Below are 21442 nucleotides of genomic sequence, written 5' to 3'. Positions count from 1 at the left end.
TAGTTCACTAGTTCTACGTTCACTAGGTTACGTACTAGTTCACTAGTTCTACGTTCACTAGGTTACGTACTAGTTCACTAGTTCTACGTTCACTAGGTTATGTACTAGTTCACTAGTTCTACGTTCACTAGGTTACGTACTAGTTCACTAGTTCTACGTTCACTAGGTTACGTACTAGTTCACTAGTTCCACGTTCACTAGGTTACGTACTAGTTCACTAGTTCTACGTTCACTAGGTTACGTACTAGTTCACTAGTTCTACGTTCACTAGGTTACGTACTAGTTCACTAGTTCTACGTTCACTAGGTTACGTACTAGTTCACTAGTTCTACGTTCACTAGGTTACGTACTAGTTCACTAGTTCTACGTTCACTAGGTTACGTACTAGTTCACTAGTTCTACGTTCACTAGGTTACGTACTAGTTCACTAGTTCCACGTTCACTAGGTTACGTACTAGTTCACTAGTTCTACGTTCACTAGGTTACGTACTAGTTCACTAGTTCTACGTTCACTAGGTTACGTACTAGTTCACTAGTTCTACGTTCACTAGGTTACGTACTAGTTCACTAGTTCTACGTTCACTAGGTTACGTACTAGTTCACTAGTTCCACGTTCACTAGGTTACGTACTAGTTCACTAGTTCCACGTTCACTAGGTTACGTACTAGTTCACTAGTTCCACGTTCACTAGGTTACGTACTAGTTCACTAGTTCTACGTTCACTAGGTTACGTACTAGTTCACTAGTTCTACGTTCACTAGGTTACGTACTAGTTCACTAGTTCTACGTTCACTAGGTTACGTACTAGTTCACTAGTTCTACGTTCACTAGGTTACGTACTAGTTCACTAGTTCTACGTTCACTAGGTTACGTACTAGTTCACTAGTTCCACGTTCACTAGGTTACGTACTAGTTCACTAGTTCCACGTTCACTAGGTTACGTACTAGTTCACTAGTTCTACGTTCACTAGGTTACGTACTAGTTCACTAGTTCTACGTTCACTAGGTTACGTACTAGTTCACTAGTTCTACGTTCACTAGGTTACGTACTAGTTCACTAGTTCTACATTCACTAGGTTACGTACTAGTTCACTAGTTCTACATTCACTAGGTTACGTACTTAAGCAATAAGTATACGTCGCATACATGCACACGTCGCTAGCGGTCTTGGCAAACAGAGGAGAGGTTGGAAAAGAACTCGAGTCGATGCACAGACGCGAGATACAGTAGTTCGGGTCTTCTCGGGTCCGTTCGGTAAAAACACATTCATTTTAAATGACCCGAGACCCGATGGCGCTATTATTAAACCCGACCCGTGTCCGAGGTACACGTGAAACTTTTAGACCCGAACCCGCTCGGGTCTCGGGGCGGACCTCGGGTTTTCGGATCTAAGTGGACCCGTGAAGACCTCTACCGTGGACACACGTTCAGTTCAGATTGCAGTCCTGCAATGTCTGAGACGGTCTGAGATCTCTGTTGTGTGCTAGTTCCGTAAAGCTTGTACTTTTCAGAACGAATATAGAAATAAAATCTTGAGATTCTCCCAAATCGAAGGGTTTATCCACGCCACCGTACGATACGAAGCTCAGCGATTTGCATACATGTGGATTTTCTGTAAAGCTGCTTTGTGACAACGTACCGTATCTGTTGAAGCGTATGCAGCAGAAGCACAAAGATCACATGCTCGAAGCCAATTGTGCTGGAACTGGAACACATTCCCCATCCTCCATTCCGCATCCTTTTCTTTTTCTTTCCCATTTTTTTCCTCACTGTAAATCTCTCTTCTTTTTCTGTTGCCTTTAAGGCTGATTAAAGATGCTGTGTTTCCAAAACATCTCCATTAACATACAGTATGGGCTGCACAATATTGATCACTGACTCATGAGATCACTTAAAGTATATTAAACAAATTATTCATCTCAACATTTATTAGGGCTTATTGGTTAGCACGTCCGCCTCACACCTCCAGGGTCGGGGGTTCGATTCCCGCCTCCGCCTTGTGTGTGTGTGGAGTTTGCATGTTCTCCCCGTGCCTCGGGGGTTTCCTCCGGGTACTCCGGTTTCCTCCCCCGGGCCAAAGACATGTATGGTAGGTTGATTGGCATCTCTGGAAAAATTGTCCGTAGTGTGTGAGTGTGTGAGTGAATGAGAGTGTGTGTGTGTGTGTGCCCTGCGATCGGTTGGCACTCCGTCCAGGGTGTATCCTGCCTCGATGCCCGATGACGCCTGAGATAGGCACAGGCTCCCCGTGACCCGAGACGTTCGGATAAGCGGTAGAAAATGAATGAATGAATGGATGAACATTTATTAGTTTGTGTTTAATGGCCACACCAACACCACAATGACGTGTATCAAATCACAGATAGAAAACTCTATCTGGACCATCTGAGGTCAGTCACAGTGCATCTGCAATATCAGTGTTGCCAAAGCCGTTATGAATATCGTGCAGTCCTTACATATTGCGTCCCCCCCCCCCCTCACATCTCTTACAATATTGTTGATATTTCTCCTGAATTTTCATTAACCATCCGTTGCTTTTTTTATCCATTCATTTTTGTTCTTCATGATCTGCAGCTGCCATTGGTGGATTAATAATGCATCGCTTTGTACCGTGTGCTTCTAACAATGGGGGTATTCGATATCCTGTTCCACATGGCTTGCAGTAACCTCAGGCACGCTATATTCTGTTAAATGCTTTGGCCTGCAGCTAATTTTGCATGTTCTAACCAATGTGGGTGTGGGTTCTTTGCATATCCTCTGCTGTCATCTGTCAGAGTGGTGTTGTGGTCCGTATTGTGTGTTGCAGCTGTGGGGCATGAAATAAAGCGCATGGCGTGGAACAGTTCGGGACATTCTTCGTGCCCCGAATTAGACTGTGCTCACTCTGTTCCTTATGCTTCGGCTCAGGGGGGCAGGAGTGTGGCCACAGCCAAGTGTAAGTGCTTTGGGTAGTTTAGAACAGACATACACATGCAGAGTATGCCTGTAGACACACTGATGGGGCAATAGGGCTCCTCTTGTCATATGTGGACCTGTTTAAGGATTTGTACTGATTCACATACACTCGCATGTACGTATGTACCCCCACACACACACACACACACACACACCACATCCCAAAGCTTTAGTAAAACAGTCATCAGTGTCTTTGATCGTAAGAAGCTTTAAAAATGACTCTTCGTTCTTTTTCCTCTTTTTCTCGTCTGCTGTGTAGCTCGTAAGCAAGAGATTATCAAGATCACCGAGCAGCTAATCGAGGCTGTGAACAACGGAGACTTCGAGGCTTACACGTAAGCGAGACACCGACACGCCGTCTCTTACCGTACTGAACAGACACGACTTCCGATAGCATTGTGCAGATTTTAAGAACTCAACGTGCCGAAATGTCTTTCAAGGAGAATCTGTGACCCCGGGTTGACTTCGTTCGAGCCCGAAGCTCTGGGTAACCTGGTGGAAGGGATGGATTTCCACAAGTTTTACTTTGAGAACTGTAAGTGAACTGTAATATGTCAGCATTCTTACATAGTATGTCTTTTTTTTTTAGTTAGGAGGTATTAAAATGAATACAATCATAATTTTTTCCATTTGCCTTATGTGTGAAAATGGCTGTGTCATCTAGTGTTGAGTAAGAACAACAAGCCGGTGCACACCACTATCCTGAACCCTCATGTGCACCTGATTGGAGAGGATGCAGCATGTATCGCCTACATCCGCCTGACACAGTACATCGACAGTCAGGGCCACCCGCGCACCTGCCAGTCCGAGGAGACGCGCGTGTGGCACCGCCGTGATGCCAAGTGGCTCAATGTTCACTTCCACTGCTCAGGAGCACCAGCTGCACCCTTACAGTGAAGCCTGCAGGGCACAGGCACGCTCTCTCACTCGCCGCGCACACACACACACACACACACACACACACACACACACACACACATTCCACATCTTTCTAAACTCTGCTACTTTCTTGCAGGTTGCCTGGATTCCTAACGATGGGAGTGTTTGTTCCTTGTAGCCGGATGGGCACGTAGAGGCCGGATGGATGACAGCAAGTTACAGACACGCTATTGAAGAAATCCGATAACATCTAGTCCAACTGTCTACACCACCTTACCTGTCCAACCTTTGACCACTAGGATCCGGCTGCGGCTGTGGCCCCGCCCACAGGACGGTGCATGCATATGATGCCCACACGGGGGCGCTGTCTAGTCTTTTCCCATGGAATCATCTTTTTTTGCCCATTAAAGATGTCCAGAAGGTATTGTAAGTACTGATCTATGAGTTCAATAAGTATATTGTATATTGTATAAAAAAAAAAAATAATAATAATAATTGCTAGAAGCTACAACAGAGTTTTTTAAGGCATCGATATGTAAGTAAAATGCAACCGGGGTGTAAAATGGGAGGGTCGATACACAAGATAGAAACCTTCAGCTTTAACGGCCGAAGTTTAAGTAGGAGTAATCTAAAATATACACACCCCCACCCCACCCCCACCCCCAGCTCATACACTCTGTAGAATCGGGATACAAATTATTTAGGTAATGAATCAACAATGTTCTAAAATTCTGGAGAGTATAGACATTACTTTGTATCAAGAGGCACCAAAGTGTAGTCTTTAGGCAATTAAAGGGTTGGTGTTTATTTTTTTTGTTGTTGTTGTTGTTTGTTTTTTTTTTCTTTCTTTTTGTTGCTTTTGATTTGTTTCTTGTGTTTTTAAACTAAGGTCTGTGGGAAGGTTTGGATGGTTCTGGGTTTTAGTATTCTGTGCTATCGTGTTTCTGTGGAACTGTTTTTGTTTTGTTTTGTTTTGTTTTTGTCTTTGATTATAAGAAAGTATTTTATGGTTAGATTTAAAAAAAAAACCTTCTGAAAACATAATCCACTTGTAAAGATCCACAGATATATATTTAAAGGAGATCAAGGCGCAGCAAACGATTCGACACTCTGTTGAATGTGTGTTTATGTGCATGTGTTTGTACGGACATGTGATTTAAACACACCGCTGGTTAGAATTAGACCACGCTGCCTCTGATCGTGTGAATTGGAGAGTGTTCGAGAGCCCACGTGGACAGACATAGTGCTGTAGAAATGGCACCGAACGCTAGACGGACGGTAGAGTCGCCTTTCTATTTAACTTTAACGCTGGGAACAGAGCCTGGTTCATACACAGCCATGTGGAAAAGGGGAACACACACACACACACACACACACACACACACACACACACACACACACACACACACAAGTACACATGCTGATCAAAAACCCATTTCCAAATCAGCAGGATCAGTCACACACTGCCTACCTTATGGAAATATGGTTTCTCATTAAGTCTCCAAGAGAAAACTACATGTAGGCAATTCTTTTCAAAATGGCGCATGAAGGACATCCGTACTGTAGCTTAGCGGATGTTCATACGTGGATGTGGATGTGGATACAACACATGTCCGGTTTCAAACATGCACACAGTCACACACCGATTGGACTTTCGTGGCTGTTCTTTCCCCTCATAGTGGTCTGATATCATCCTGTCTCACACAACCGTGTTGTACTTGTGTTTCATGCCCGGTTTGTGCACTCACTCACTTTTTACACACACACACACACACACACACACACACACACACACACACACACACACACACACACACACACACACACGTTAATCCCTCCAGCATTTCCTTGGAGTTCAATGTATACATTTATGTTTCTAGTACAAATACAGGGTTTAAGGCACTGGCTGTTATAAACCAGCAGCACAACCGGCCTGTTCTGATCTCGGTGACAGGCGCTATTAAAAAAAAATGTAAAAAATTAAAAAAAAAAAACACCTTTCCTTTTTCAACACACTCCAGTTCATGCAGTAGATCTGAGTAAGATGTTCTTGTACACAGCTGTTTAAGTTTTTCTGACACAAATCCATCCCACATGCCGATCGTGTATTTTCTATATTGGAAGAGTTCTCAGTCTGTGTACTGTATATACATGTATAGGGCTTTGGACCATATCAGCACTGTAACTCTGCACGTGTGTGTGTGTGTGTGTGTGTGTGTGTGTGTGTGTGTGTGTGTGTGTGTGTGTGTGTGTGTGTGTGTGTGTGTGTGTGTGTCACCTTCATCACAAAGCCCATTTAGTAACGCTCGTTTTTCTTTGTTTTCGGGAGAAATGCTTCCATGCTTTGGCAAGTCCGTTTTGATCCGAATCACGATGATATTTTTGTAAACCAGTTGCGAGGTTCTTTTTTTTTTTTCCCTGTATGTCGTCAGTTACTTTAACTCTCCGTAGAAGCGAAAAGAAAATGGATTAAAAAACAAAAACAATCGAGGATACGTTAACTGATAGATAGGCTAGATAGATTTCTAGAACAGAGGTCCCTCCTCCTAAAGCTGGGAACAGAACCCAGCGCCTTCTGGCTTTCCTATCCAATCCAATCCGAGGCAAGTCCGATTATGCAGCTTAATTAATACAGTATGATGATTATGCATGTTCTCTTTTCTTGGTGAATCTTTTCTCCGCTGTGTGATTTTAAAAATGGGAAAAAAAAAGAAAAAAAAATCTGTTCTTGTTGCATCTCTGACATGAAAAATCCCTCTCCACCTGGAGATGACGGATAGGTGATGTACCATATTGAATTATTTAATCATTTTTAAAAAGTAAGAGAAAAGTCCAAGTCAGCTTTGTATGCTCCCCTCATTCTGAGTAAATCTATCGCATTGTAACGGTATACTATTGGGCTACGTATATGAATGCTGGATTTTGCATGATCATACATTTAATAAAACCATGAACTGACACCCAGTGAACGCTCGTGTGATTGCTCCAGGATCTTCCTCGGAGTTTTGCAGTGATTATATCTGTACGTGTTCAATAAATACATTGTTTTATTGTCTACTGCTAAAGTGTTATACGGTAACAAGGACAGGTGATGAACTAAATTCTCTGTCTAAATTCATTCTCTCTCTTTCTCACACACACACACACACACACACACACACACACACACACACACACACACACACACACACACACACACACACACACACTCATATGCTCTCACACTCACACTTTCATTCTCTCTCTCTCTCTCTCTCTCTCTCTCACACACACACACACACACACACACACTCATATGCTCTCACACTCACACTTTCATTCTCTCTCTCTCTCTCTCTCTCTCTCTCTCTCACACACACACTCTCTCATTTGCTCTCTCACACTCACACTTTCATTCTCTCTCTCTCTTTCTCTCTCACACACACACACTTTCTCATATGCTCTCTCTTTCTCTCTCATATGCTCTCTCTCTCTCTCAAACTCTGTCTCTCATGCTCTCTCTCTCTCTCTCTCTCTCTCTCTCACAAACTCTGTCTCTCATGCTCTCTCTCTCTCTCATATGCTCTCACACTCACTTTCATTCTCTCTCTCTCTCTCTCTCTCTCTCTCTCTCTCACACACACACACACTCTCATATGCTCTCTCACACTCACACTTTCATTCTCTCTCTCTCTCTCTCTCTCTCACACACACACACACACTCTCATATGCTCTCTCACACTCACACTTTCATTCTCTCTCTCTCTCTCTCTCTCTCTCTCTCTGTCTCTCTCTCTCTATATATATATATATATATATATATATATATATATATATATATATATATATATATATATCTCACTCACACACTCTGTCTCTCATATGCTCTCTCTCTCTCTCTCTCTCTCACACACACACACACACCCACACACACACTCCCTCTGTCTACCTGCCAGCACACAGTGTACTGTCTGGGGCTCCCAGAGGAACAGAGCAGACTTATTTAAGGGCCGTTCTTGCTGCCTAGACCCCAGAGCCCTGAAATGGAGGCAGAGTCTCTCGTTTCAGCAAGCGATTAATCAAACTGTTTCATCTCTGCAGTCCTCCTAACACCTGATGGAGCTAGTGACAGGAACGATAACACATCCAGTCTCCTTTCTCTCACTTCTCTCCACACACACACACACACACACACACACACACACACAAAACAAGAGGAACTGGAGGCCAACAAAGCCGAGTGTCTTTAACTTGTGCATTTATTTGCAGATGTGCGTTTTTACCTGATTTTCAAGTTGACCAAAGAAGACAACAGAATATACTAGAGATGATGTACAGTACAGCCACTTCAACTAACGTTTACTTATATGCACAAACACGATCATACATACAGACTCACACACACACACACACACACTCACTGGCAAGTCTCTCAGTCACAAAACATCTGGTTTTTGGCAAAGTTCCCTCACTCAGACAGAGTTGGCAACTGGTGTCACAAACACTGCTGACCTGATTACATTAAACAAACCCATATCTGGTCATGAGCACAGGTTTCACACTCTTCATACACGGTCATGTGATCCAGTCGCTAGTGCAGCTGCCTGTGACCTTTAATCAGTCTGGGAAACATGCTACTGTCACCGATCCCAAAGATCAACTAGTTTTGAGTTTAATTATTCCTACTTAATTTCGTTTGATAAAATCCAATATAAAACATGTTGAAAAGTGCAAAAGCCTCTAACTCTGGCCCTGGAATGTTTTTAGTTCAGTGGTATGAAGCTGAGCCAGAATCTATTTCTGACATTTACAAATTGTGAATTTTAAACATCAGCAAAAGGCCATCCTTAAAAATGTTCTTGTTTGCCGTAACCCGACCCACCCTGTCGATTTAGGACCGACTCGATTTTCAAGTCTGACCGACTTTCCGGTTGTAAATTTGCATTAAGACCGACCGATTCTTTTTTTTATTTTCCTCTTCAAACAACTAATACAAAAGCAATAAAATAATACTAATGATATTTCAGTAAGTACTGTAAATATATAAATTGCCTAGGCCTACATACAACCGAAGGCTACGTCCTTTCTTTTAAATAAAAACCTGTGACGTCATCTTTGTTTACACTATCGGTTACAGGACGTCACACTACGGCCTGTGCGTTCGCTTCGTCTCGTTCGCTGTCAGAGACGACGGTTCGCGCTCGGTGACGATGGCTGTGGCTGCAGTAAACAAAATATTCGCCGTCGCCGTTCAAAGTCATACGGGTTCGGGCGCCATAATACATCTAAACAATTCATAAAAACAGCTCGACACCGCTTTACCTTGGCACGAAGTTGTGGACAAACTGTGCCCAGATCTTTTCCCATCCCTTCCCCTGTCTAGTCTAACCGTGACCGTGTCGACTGACTCGAATAAACATGTTTTTGACAAAGAATTCAATTTGTTTGTGGTCTATATATCCTGCATCGAAATAAGGTTTGCGACGATGCGTCCGAAGGCAACGGGTTGAAGACCCGGTCAGTGACGTCACGATATGCTAATTTGTTTAAAGTCATACCTACGTAATCACCGTCACCAAAATTGTACTTCTTTTTTTTTTTTTTTACATTGAAACTTGGAAAAAAAAAAATATATAGTCCTACCTACTGACCCTTTTTTTATTATTATTATTTACTGTTACTGCAAACCGAAATATTTTTAAGGATGACCTAAAACGTCTGGGATCTGAGATGACGACATACACAAATACGTCTCTAGCTTGGCAGAATCAAAGATCACCATGAGCAGCCTGTGAATTTCTTGACGTCCACTTAACTTAGTGTTTCTCTCCTTTCTGAAACCCTGTGCATTCGCCTCAATAGCTGAAGGATACATTGTGAAATATTTCCCACAATGCAAACAATGAGCTCGTCGGTCAGTTATCTAAAATACAACTAACTACTGTAGCTCTTATGTCGTTATCTTGCCAATACATAAATACATGTCCAGTCTTCCTCAAAATGTACAAACTCTGATTCTCCTCTCGCTTTTAAAGCCGGGCTCGAGCTCTAACACACACGCCAGTTTGTCCATTTGTCTTGGTTGGACCTGCAGTGTGTGTGTTGGGACGCGGGAAGAATTGAATGTCCACAGTCCTGGATGTCCTCGGTGCCGCGGCCCTGCGTGCTCCGGTGGTGGAGCAGGGTTCGATATGGGTATAGATATTTTCCTCGTGGTGCTTCTTGGTTTCAGCTCCAGCTGGTGTTGTGGAGCTCGTCTTGGAGCCAGCTGGGCAGTGGCTGTCCCAAGCGCTTCAACAGTCTCAACAGCTCCACGTTCTGCTCTCTGTAATGCTCCGACAGAAAGGCCCGCGACTACACACAACACACAAACACACGCACGTTAAGGAGAAAAGGTTACACCGACAGCAACGCCGAAACCTGCTGATTCTCTACAGTAGCGCTGGTATATTTTGGGATAAAGGTGTGATAAGGTGTGTGCAATAAATCTTGATATAAATATCTCCGTCTGTGAGCGTCCTGCATTTATACCAGCTTTCTGTTCTACTTTCTGAGTGTCGGAAGCTGCCTGCACTTCTATTCTTGTGTTTCAAGTGGCGAGATTTTAATAATGAATAAATACGATTACAACTAACACGTCGTCGTTAAGTGTTTTTTTTTTCCTTCTTCTCTTCCCGGAGCCATTAGTCTGCTTGATAAATTAGAAATGTACTGTGATTAAAACTTTATTTATTAAATGATCCTTAAATCTTGCAGTTCTTAAGCCATTTCCTTGTGACCTGATTAATGCACTCCTGTTCTCAGACCTTTTCAAGGAATGAATAAATGAGTTCGTGTAATAAAACAATCAGATTCCAGATTAATGGCTTCTTAAAAGCTTCCTAGTCTTGAGGAGGATATAAAGTATTTATGTGGGAGAAGTGAGAATTACCTTGGGGCTCATATCGGGATATTTCCTGCCTTTGCTCTTGCCCAGGCAGCGTGTTCGACCGGCATCCATTCTCTGACACCAGAAGCCTTTACTCTCATCAAACCTACACACACACACACACACACACACACACAATAAAAGATGTTTAGATGATGCCTAAGAACACCACCCAGTCATAACACTAATAAAAGTGAAAAGATTTCACTCTTCAGTAAGGGCTGTTCTTACATGAGCGCCTGAGTATAGTTGAAAGGTGTAACACCCAGAAACTTCTGCACACTGTCCATCACTTGCACCGGCTTGGCCCGCAACCGGAGTCCATCGACGATCAAAAGCTATAAACGGAGCAGCAAACCAACCAACCGTCACTATCACTGTATCGTATCTGTTTCGAGTGTCCATAAAACTAAAGGAGCAGTTTGTCATGTTTAGCGCCCTCTTCTGCCTGCCTGTACAAACTGCACCCACAAACTAGATCCACACTAAGAAGCCCTTCAGTGATCCCACTATGTTTCAGTGGGCATGTAAACAGCACATCGATGTCATAAACAAAATAAAAGCTGTACTGATATTTCAAGAAATTTCTCCAAAGAAATTGGACAATTCTATATTTTGCTTGTATAATGAAGTTATTCCAAACATCCAGAAAGAGAAAAGGCTTTTCATTTGGGTCCAAACAGACAAGTACGACGCAAATATACAGTTCATTTGTAATCATAAAACTGTTAAATAATTCTTTTTTTAAGTAGGTACATAAGTAAAATGTGACCTTATGTTGAAGATTTAATCGACTAGACTAGAACTATTACACACAATATATTATTAACTTATGTCTACTAGTTTAACTAACCACACTCTACTTAGTGTTAAAAAAGTGTGAGCAATGCTCCTACCTGTTTATGGAGAATTTTATAAAGAAAATCTCTCTCTCTGTGTTTGTTTGTTTGTGTGTGTGTCAGTGTATCAGCAATCCGGTGTGTGTGTGTGTTTGTGTGTGCATCAGTGTATCAGCAATCCTGTGTGTGTGTGTGTGTGTTTGTTTGTTTGTGTGTGTTTTTGTGTGTGTGTGTTTGTGTGTACGTGTGTGTGCGTGTTTGTGTGTGTGTTTTTTTTGTGTGTGTGTGTGTGTGTTTGTGTGTGTTTGTGTGTGTGTACGTGTGTATGTGTGTATGTGTGTGCGCGTGTGTGTGCGTCTGCGTGTGTTTGTGTGTTTTTGTGTGTGTGTGTGTGTGTGTGTGTGTGTGTGTGTGTGTATGTTTGTGTGTGTGTGTACGTGTGTGTATATGTGTGTGTGTGTGTGTGTGTGTGTGTGTTTGTGTGTGTGTATACGTGTGTGTGTATACGTGTGTCTGTGTGCGTGTGTGTGTGTGTACATGTACCTGACTGGGCTGATAGTAATGGAGCCAGTGCTCTAAATGGCTGCTGTAGTATCCTGGATGTAGGCAGCGGTGCTGCAGAGTGAGCAGTGCTGCAGGAGAGGAAGAACCTGCAGAGATCACCTGTTGGAATGTGTAGTTCAGAGCCACAGGATCCTGGTGAGCCCTCTGATGCTACACACACACACACACACACACACACACACACACACAGTTATTGCATGTGTCACAGAGCAGAAGACAGAGTTAGTGATTATAAAGCAAAGTTGACAGCTGTGGATGCAGACTGACAGTACACACACAAACACATACACACACACACACACACCTGATACCAGGAATATGCTCTGTCGGCTGGGTTGATGAGGATGGTTAAGATTTTGGCTCTGGGCAGCAGCGCTGCGGCTCTCTTTGGGACAACTTCGCTGTCAAAGTAATTAGCACTCTTCTCAAATAGAAAGTCTGTGCTCACATTAGAGGGCACTGGGAAAAAGTCCATGTACCTGATGCAGAAAAAGGCAGTCAAATTATTCCACAAGCCAGCAAAGCAATCAGGATTTTTAAAGGGCACCATATGTAAGGAGGAAAGCATTGCAGACATGAACAGGCTTGTTTTCCCTTTAAGAAACCTTTTTAGGATATTTGTGAGATTTTTATACATGACAGCTACTGTACCAGTCACAGAAAGTCATGTCCTCTATAAACAACAACACACATTTTTAAATCCTTGACACATAATAAAGATGGCAAAGTCATGTATCTTACAGCCTTGAGACATTTCTTCTGTTAGATTTCATAGCTCATGTCCACATTTTACATTTAACTGGCTCCAACCTCTATCGATCACCTCTGTACTGTATAATTAACTGTAGAATTTGACCAAAACAAATTTCTGGGAATATATGAAGACAAAAGCAAGTTCTGTTTAATGACAGGCAACAAAAAGATCGATTTTATTTTCTTAACGAGAAAGCTTGACATTTTGCATTTAAATTTAAAAACATTTGGCAGCGTATTAAAGAATACATCAATACCGGTTCGCTAAGTCATCGGTGAAGACTATCATCAGTCTTACAACTCTGTCGGGAGGTACAAGACAGAAGACGGTACAGCACAGACGGCAGCTTTTCTTACCCCATTGTAATTGAATACTTCAGGAAGAGGTAGGTCTGTAGCAGTGTTGTAATGTAAAGGAGTACAAATACTTCGTTACTGTACTTAAGTAAAAATGTCACGCGTCTGTACTGTACTTTACTTCGCTATTTAAATGTATGTCGACTTTCACTTTTACTCCACTACATTTCCTAGATAAAATATATACTTTTGCTCCGTTATATTTCCACTAAGCGTCTTCGTTACTCGTTACTACAAAATAAAATCAGAAGAAATGTGTGCAACTGCAATAAGGGAGGTTTGGCCAATCACTGCCGCTAGATTGCATTACGCACGTCCGCGCTCGCTACGGAGAAGCACAGGTACGCGCGGCGTGCACGCGCAGTCAGAGCTATTATCTACTGTATATTATCTATAACGTTAATCGGCGGAAATGACCAGAGTTGATAGCACAAACAAAATATTAATGCAATATCAATACTAAATAAAAATAACATTTATTGATTTGGTCTTTGTCTTGTGAATATTAGTTTATTAATGACTGCATTCATTGAACACACTGTTTGTAGAGAATGCACACATACATGAACATCATTACATCATGCATAAAATTTTTGTGTCCACTTTTGCCATTTAATAATACCATAACTTTTGGCCTACTGTGTAGTCATATAATATATAATATAAAACTCTTCTTGTTTTAAATTCTCACTGAGGGATAAAACCCCTAAAGATGAAACCCTAGAACCTCCCCTGCTTTTATGCCTACCGAAAATCACTGAAATTTTACTTTTTACTTTTACTTCAAATACTTAAGTATACATTAAATATCAGAAAATGACTTTTGATACTTAAGTGCAGTAAATATCAGATACTTTACTTGATTAATATTACTCGAGTAATGCTCGAATATTGAGTAATATTCTAAAAGGTAACTTTTTCTAGTACGAAACTTTTACTCAAGTATTGCTTTCTAGTACTTTATACAACGCTGGTCTGTAGGCGTCGTTTGAAGACAGCCAGAGACTTATCTGTTTAGACATCTTGGGGAAGTTTATTCCACCCCTCAGTTGCCAGAATAGAGAAAGATTCTGATGCGTACCTTCCTTGTATCCTGAGATGTGGTTAGACATTTTTTCCAGGTCCCTACTAATACACTTAACACATTTTATCCATGTTCTCATTTTCCTGCTCTGGATCTCAAAGTAATAAAGCACATACAGTAAACAAGAGAATGGTGGAAGTCGGTCTGTAGTTACCAGTCAATTCCACGCAGGTAGTTTTGTCCACTGAAGAAGTGCACTTCCTCGAAGGTGACGGGGCTGAAGGAACTGGCAGTGATGGCAGGATGGAGGGAAAGAAATGCATGTAGAGCAGTTGACCCTGGGGAAGAAGTGAGAGTTTACAAAAAGGAAAAAGATGGGAAGCTGTTCAACGTGACAAACACCGTACGTAACATCTCACGATATACAAAAATCCCTAAAATAATGCTGCGATAAGTTACTTAAATAAATAAATAAATAAATACATGACTTAATGTTTACAAAAATACCACTAAAAATGGAAAAAAAGTAATCTGTAATTAAATATGAACGTTTCACTATTTTCATATTTCAAGGTTACATTTACAGGCTATAAAAAGGTATCGTGATATAATATTTCACAAAAGTCTACTGTGACATCATTTGTCACGATATCAATGCCATACTGAAATATGATCCAGCCCTATTATGCATTCATGAGTAGAAGTACACACATTGTATAACAGTACTAAAGAAAATAAAAACACAGGCATCTAGATTAGATTAGATTAGATTAGATTAGATTAGTGTGTTATTGAGGATCACCTGTTTTCTGAGGACCAATAACCAGAAACTTTGGCAGTCTATCACAGGTCTTCTCTTTCGACCAGATGTCTTTATGCCTCTTATCATGACATGGATTCTGCTGGACAAAAAGTCTCCTATGAGTCTAAACACAGACAAACTATTACATCACTCAAGTATTGGTCATTCTTTAAAGAGAAACTTTTCTGGGAATAAAACACCATATTCTCTTGCGACACTGAGCTTCTGATATTCTTAAATGTAGGGTCTCCGATTTCTGAAAGCCAATGTTGACATATAAAGTCACCAAAACAGACACGCCCCTAACCCAAATAAGCCCCACCTCTGTATTGATAGCTCCGCCCACACATACATACGTAACCCAGGCGACTAATGGAAAGAAATGTGTCTTTATCATAGCTGAAGGGAAGAACAATACGATTGCAGATAAACAAACAAGCAAAAATGACACACAAGCATAATCATGTAAAGGACAAAGGCATATATTAGTTCTGTGTAACAAAGCAAAACCAACATTACTCACCTATCGAGAAGGATAAAAGCGCCTCGGCGTCTTAAGTAAAGTCGGACACATATTCACAGATTGGAGTTTCCCGAGTCAATAACTCCTGAGCTAAACGCTGTTACTACACAAAACGCAGTTGTAGCTGCCTCTCTACATTACTACGATAGAAAAGAGGTGTTATTTGTGTAGTAACAGCGTTTAGCTCAGGAGTTATTGACTCGGGAAACTCCAATCTGTGAATATGTGGCCAACTTCCTGCTCCTTCAGTTCTCTCCAGCGCTGGAAAGCTGCTCCTATATTAACACATCCTACTTCCTTGTTTTTATCCTCCGTATCAATGTTAAAACCGCTTTCTGCTAATGTCACACATGCACACTGAACACTCTCTCCGCCGCATATCGACAAGCCCCGCCCCTTTCTTCTCATTGGCTACACGTTTGTTTTGATTTTTGTTTATTATTCGGCCCGACTCGGCAGTTTTCTGAAGCATTTCTCAAAGATCGGAGACCCTGCCTTTAAGGTGAAGTAGTGTAAGTGTAAAAGCACAAACCTGCCACAGGGGGTCTCTCTCATCAGGGAAGATGTGGAAGTATTTCTCAGCCAGCCGCACTGGGGGCAAAGTTTGTAAGCGCAGGCGAGTCCAGCACTGCACAAACTTTACCAGAGACTCAAAAGTGTACAGACCCAAGCGATCGTTCCCGTAGTTAGACAGGTGGGTCATGAAAATACTGACCTGAAGAGAACAGGACAGGGAGGAGTGAAGCCAACAACAGGACTTATGACACCTATATATGGTTGTGTGTGTGTGTGTGTGTGTGTGTGTGTGTGTGTGTGTGTGTGTGTGTGTGTGTGTGTGTGTGTGTGTATTTGTAGCTGACCGGATTGAGAAGCACAGTAAGGAACAGCTCTCCACCCCGAATGCTTTTGTCCAGTTCCTGAGGGCCTCCTGGGTAATCTTTATAGAAGATAGTGTGTGTAAAGAGCCCACATGTCTGCCGTGGAAGAACCTGACAAACACAAAATGTAGCTTTGGTCATTCTGTGGCAATTCAGTTAGGGTTGTTGTAACATGTCTGAGATTTTGTTCATTGTTTTATTTGTTGCTTGTGACCTGAAACCAAAGACCCCAGTATCTTGTTTGAATACTAACATCCCGTTTAATCACTCGACTAAACAGCTATTTTTAAAAGCTAATATTTTTTCCACATATACTTATAATTGTATACATACAGCCATGTGAAAAAATTAGGACACAACATTAAATATTTGGTTCTTTATTAAGAAATGTCAACATGTCGCGTCAACATTCAAAAGAAATCAACAAAAATTTGTATTTTAACTGAGGTAAAAGTTAGGGCATCCTTTGCCCGAAAAGCTAGTATTTCGTTGCCTTGTACTTGTACATGTGTAATGACAATAATGACAATAAAGTTGAATCTAATCTAATCTAATCTAATTTTCCTATTTGGCTGAAATAACCTAAGTGAGACGTTTCTTGTAGCCATCTCCCAGTTGCTGACGTCTGACATTGAGGGGTGTCTTGTATGCACAGTAAATTTTAAGTCACCCAACAGGATCTCAATTGGCTTTAGACCTGGGCCTAGACTTGTCCATTCCAGAATTGTCAATTTTTTACTTTTCAGCGAGTCCTTGTGGATTTACTGGTATGTTTTTGTCATGTTTAAAGGTCTAGTTCTGCTTCAGCTTCAGGTGTTCAGGTCTCACATGTTCCCGAAGCACTTTCTGATACAATGTAGAAATCCTGCTGCAGCAAGGCATCCCAAAACCATAACACTTTCACCTCCATGTTTCACAGTTGGTATAAGGTTCTTTTGCTGAAATGTTGTATTTGGTTTACACCAAACATGCCATCACATGCCAAAGCACATTATTCCTGAAGTCTTGTGATCTTTGGCAAACTTCAGACTTACCCTCATGTTTTTGTTAGTCAGCAAACTTTTCCTCCTTGCACCCATCCCATGATAATTAAAGTTGTGCAGTCTCTTTCTGATTGTAGACTCATGCACTTTAACATCTACTGTAGCTAGAGCTTGCTGTAGGTCCCGAGATGATATGTTAGGGTTTTGGAGGCTTCTTTAAGCATTTTTTTTCTGCTCTTGGTGTGAATTTGCTTGGATAAACTGACCTGGTCATGTTGGCAGTTGTCTTAAATCCTCTCCACTTGTAAATGATCTTCTGGACAGTGGAATGGCTGATTACAAATTCTTTTGAGATATTTTTATGTCCCTTACCAGAAACATAAGCATCAGCAATCTTCTTTCTGAAGGTCTCGGAGAGCTCTTTAGATCACACCATGGTGATACCTCTCACTTTAACAATTAAGAGCAAACCAAACTAAATATGTGAGGTTTAAATAAGACAAGCCTCCTTCAAAAATGATCTGTAGCAATGTTCTAATAATTTGCCCCTGGTGTTATACACCTGTAGATCATTTTATCCATTTTAAGTACAAATAAATGTTCTTACTTTTTCTTCACAGGAAATTGGATTTTACAGATAATTTAACAAAGACATTTTTTTTTGGTTTTATTTGTTTAGTTAAAATGAAGATCAAATACCCATATGTTTAACTATTCAAACAGGTTTTTATGGGGTATCCTTTTTTTCACATGACAGTACAGTGTGTGTGTGTGTGTGTGTGTGTGGGGGTATTATTATTATTATTATTATTATTATTATTATTATTATTATTATTATTATTTTACTTTCACTTATTTATTTGATATTTACTGTATTATTTACTTCTCTACTTTTTTTTATTTAAATAAGTGTTTAATTCATATTAATTTAATATTAATATAATTATATAATATAATATTAATATCATATTAAGTTAACTAATTTATCTGTAATATATAATAGAAACAAATGAATTTATCTCCGGTTGATATTTAAAGTCCTATACAGTATATATGTAACCTTTATGCCGCTGTGAATAAAGCCCCTGCGAAAGCGGGCAGGTCTGAGGTGAGGATATTCCTCTGTACTGGTCACTGAAATGCCCCACACACTCTTCCAGGCCTGGTATAGCTGGCTGTGTACTGGGTAAACACCCGAGTGGTGGGGGGCAACAGCGTAGCCCATGTCTGTGGGGATGCCATGTTCCTACAGAGAAAAAAACACAGCAACATAGACGTTGGATAGAGAAAGAAAGCTAGTAAGATGTGAGAGCAGTATGATATCGTTTGCCTAATGCTGATAGTTATAGACATATAGATCTTTAATTTGTCATTTTATTCAGTAAGTATTTCATCTGCAGACCAATATTTATGCATCCAACTACACTAGTATATGGCATGTTTTTTGGGAAATGATGGTGTGGATGATGTGTTTGTATGCTGTCGGTGCTGACCTGAGCAAACTGCTTATTGAGTTTCATCTGATCTGCAAGCACGCTGACGTTATGAAAGAGATGTGGCTGCATGTGACTCCACATGTGAGGAAACCACCAGAACTCCTGCCTGTGTCTGAGCAAGGTGTTGTCACCTTCGTCCTCCTCGTCCGTACCTGCATAATACGTCGAATACTTAAATGAAAACATGATGAACAAAATCAAAAAGAAAGAAAAAGTCCTAAGCCTTTATATTATTGTTAGCCACTCCTGCTACATAGGATGTACCTGTATGGAAGAACTTTCCGGAGAAGCCCAAGTTGAACGTGAAATTGGGGACCAGAACGCGGAGCTTGGTCTGTGTGTGAAGCAGAGCCTACAAAATGTATTTGAGAAGGTACATGATACGTACAAGATACAGTAGATGGAATAAAGGAGAATAAAGGACCAGATTAAAGCGTTAGGATTGAGACAGCATTCTTGATGAGGTTGAGAAATTATCTAGCTATATTAAACAAGAAACTGGCCTTAATACCAATTTGGTAGTCTCTCGAGAGCCGCTTGTGAGATCAAGAAAACCCGTTGCGCTAATTATCATCACACTTGTCCAATCCATATTCATCACAGTAACTGATTAGGTAATGAATTAATCATCACCAGTCTAGTCATTCACTCATGGCAGATAAATGAGAGAAAAATATCAGTGAAACTAGGCAGTAGATACTGTATGTTTTATTACATATGATCTATTTAGTCGTGCTTAAAAAGCTATTTTATTTTTTTTTATCTATTTAACTTTAAATCACTTTTATAATTGTCAATTCCCACCCACTTGGGTCAAGACAGCGACCAATCTAAGAGTGTGAGGGTTCAAAACACTGCATCTTTTTTGTAAGGACGTGATGGTGAATGTTAGCCTTAATCGGAAGGTCGTCGTTCAAGGCCACAAGCTGCTGAGATGTCTACGTTGGGTCCTCAACCCTCCCTGCTCCAGGGGCGCTGTATCATAGCTGCCCCTGCACTCTGACCCCAACCTCCTCAGTCGGGGTATGTGAAGAAAAGAATTCCACTGTGCTGTAATGTATATGTGGCGATAATAAAGGCTTCTTTGCCCCGTTTTATTCTATCTTTTCAAACTGTAAATTATGCAACATCACAACCAGCAAAATCGGTTTTCTCTATGCTAACTGCTCTATTCAGTAAAAGATAAGATAAGATTAGATATACTGTACCTATGAGCATGGGCGTAAATCCCAGGGGGGACGGGGGGATATGCCCCTCCCATCCAAGGGTTGTCCCTGTAACCTTTAACCCTTTTTTAATCCCTTGTTTTTATTGTTGTGATTATTTTTATGATAGTTTTACTTTCTTTGAAGAAAAACTTTGAAAATAATCATAATGACGCAGTCTCTGTGCTACAATAATAATCTTTATAAGTACAAAAAGAAAGCAGGGCCAATAATTATGCTCTCTCAAACTTCCACAGACAGAGGCTTGACTGTACAGTACAGAGTAAATGCATTCAAGGGAAATGTTCTTTATTCTCACCTCAACATCAGCCACCTTCATGCGTGTCCCTTCCTTCCCGACAAAGATGTCATCCACATCTACAAGCAGGAATCTGTCCAGTGATAGGCTGAGCCTCCTGCCTGTCAAATAGCCAACCGCATCCACAAACAGCAGTTTGTGCAGCCAGAAGGACAGACTTGCACCAAAGAGCACACGCTGGATCCCGTCGTGAAGACCCAGGTCTTGTGTTACAGTAGCTAACAGCACTCGCTGCAGAATGGAATGTGTTGACAGCTCAGCAGGCCTGGGGCTGGCCAGCAGTACAGGTTCATAGGTGCTGTGGTTTGACGAGAAGGTGGTCCAGTTATCAGCAGGGAGTGGGCCGGGTTCTAGTTCACTGGGCCGGGTGATGTAGAGTAGAGGAGCAGCCGGGTTGATCCGATAGTCCCACAGTGGAAGGTTGGAGCGCAGAAAAAGTGGAAATCCTCTGAGCTGGGCATTAGATGGAGAGTTTTCATTGGCACGGTAGAAACCAATGATTCCAACACCGTAGTCTTGGCAGTACTTATCCAACAGCTGTCGGTTCCAGGAGTCCAGGTTGACATACTTTAGCAGATTTTCATAGATGATTAAAACGTAACGCCCTTTGCCCCGCCAGGCCAATGCCGGCATGTCACCTTTGCCCGGAGCAATTTCAGTGTGGTACCTAAAGCGGCTAGACTCCAAGATGGCCACAATCTCCTGGCCCAACTGGGAGTAAATGCTTTCTATGAACAGCAGCACCATAGGTTCAATGCGTGTAGTGTCTAGCTTCCTTGATGACTGCCACCGATGCCGCAGCTCGGAGGGCATGAACAGAGGAACCCGCTGGCTAACAGTGATCGGAGCCGCAGTCACACATTCTCCTAGTGGCAAAGGAGGGGCTTCTTTGATCTTAGGGCCACCACTGACATGGTAGGCCAGGTAAGCCATGGAAAGCAGGCAGAAAAGTATAAGA

General features: G+C 41.5%; 2 protein-coding genes across 21 annotated transcripts in view; one reads left to right on the top strand and one right to left on the bottom strand.

The window, feature by feature from the left end:
* camk2g1 (calcium/calmodulin-dependent protein kinase (CaM kinase) II gamma 1) overlaps window positions 1–6794 on the top strand; it is a 74944-nt gene extending 68150 nt beyond the window's left edge. For 11 of the 19 annotated variants that reach the window (XM_047817792.1, XM_047817791.1, XM_047817788.1 and 8 more), the window contains 4 exons: window positions 3215–3290; window positions 3396–3490; window positions 3620–3868; window positions 3971–6794. In XM_047817792.1, the coding sequence (XP_047673748.1) occupies window positions 3215–3290; window positions 3396–3490; window positions 3620–3852 (404 nt within the window). In that variant the 3' untranslated portion in view covers window positions 3853–3868; window positions 3971–6794. Of the gene's footprint in view, window positions 1–2806; window positions 2936–3214; window positions 3291–3395; window positions 3491–3619; window positions 3869–3970 lie in introns of all 19 variants that reach the window. The other 8 variants (XM_047817786.1, XM_047817787.1, XM_027140587.2 and 5 more) reach the window with 1 other exon arrangement.
* Window positions 6795–8054: 1260 nt separating this feature from the next.
* The window catches only part of ndst2b (N-deacetylase/N-sulfotransferase (heparan glucosaminyl) 2b), a 67028-nt gene continuing 53640 nt past the window's right edge, over window positions 8055–21442 (bottom strand). The window contains exons 3-15 of one of the 2 annotated variants that reach the window (XM_047817802.1): window positions 20485–21442; window positions 19225–19312; window positions 18958–19112; window positions 18525–18710; window positions 16464–16592; window positions 16136–16318; window positions 15081–15180; window positions 14493–14616; window positions 12449–12623; window positions 12124–12294; window positions 10973–11079; window positions 10745–10847; window positions 8055–10167 (exon numbers count right to left, since the gene is read on the bottom strand). The exon at window positions 20485–21442 is cut by the window's right edge and continues 374 nt beyond it. In XM_047817802.1, the coding sequence (XP_047673758.1) occupies window positions 10042–10167; window positions 10745–10847; window positions 10973–11079; window positions 12124–12294; window positions 12449–12623; window positions 14493–14616; window positions 15081–15180; window positions 16136–16318; window positions 16464–16592; window positions 18525–18710; window positions 18958–19112; window positions 19225–19312; window positions 20485–21442 (2605 nt within the window). In that variant the 3' untranslated portion in view covers window positions 8055–10041. The remainder of the gene's footprint in view (window positions 10168–10744; window positions 10848–10972; window positions 11080–12123; window positions 12295–12448; window positions 12624–14492; window positions 14617–15080; window positions 15181–16135; window positions 16319–16463; window positions 16593–18524; window positions 18711–18957; window positions 19113–19224; window positions 19313–20484) is intronic. The other variant, XM_027140649.2, reaches the window with a different exon arrangement.

Source organism: Tachysurus fulvidraco, chromosome 8 (genome assembly GCF_022655615.1).
Source record: "Tachysurus fulvidraco isolate hzauxx_2018 chromosome 8, HZAU_PFXX_2.0, whole genome shotgun sequence".
NCBI lineage: Eukaryota > Metazoa > Chordata > Actinopteri > Siluriformes > Bagridae > Tachysurus > Tachysurus fulvidraco.
Note: the sequence above shows the minus strand (reverse complement) of the source record. Positions and strands in the feature narration are given on the sequence as shown.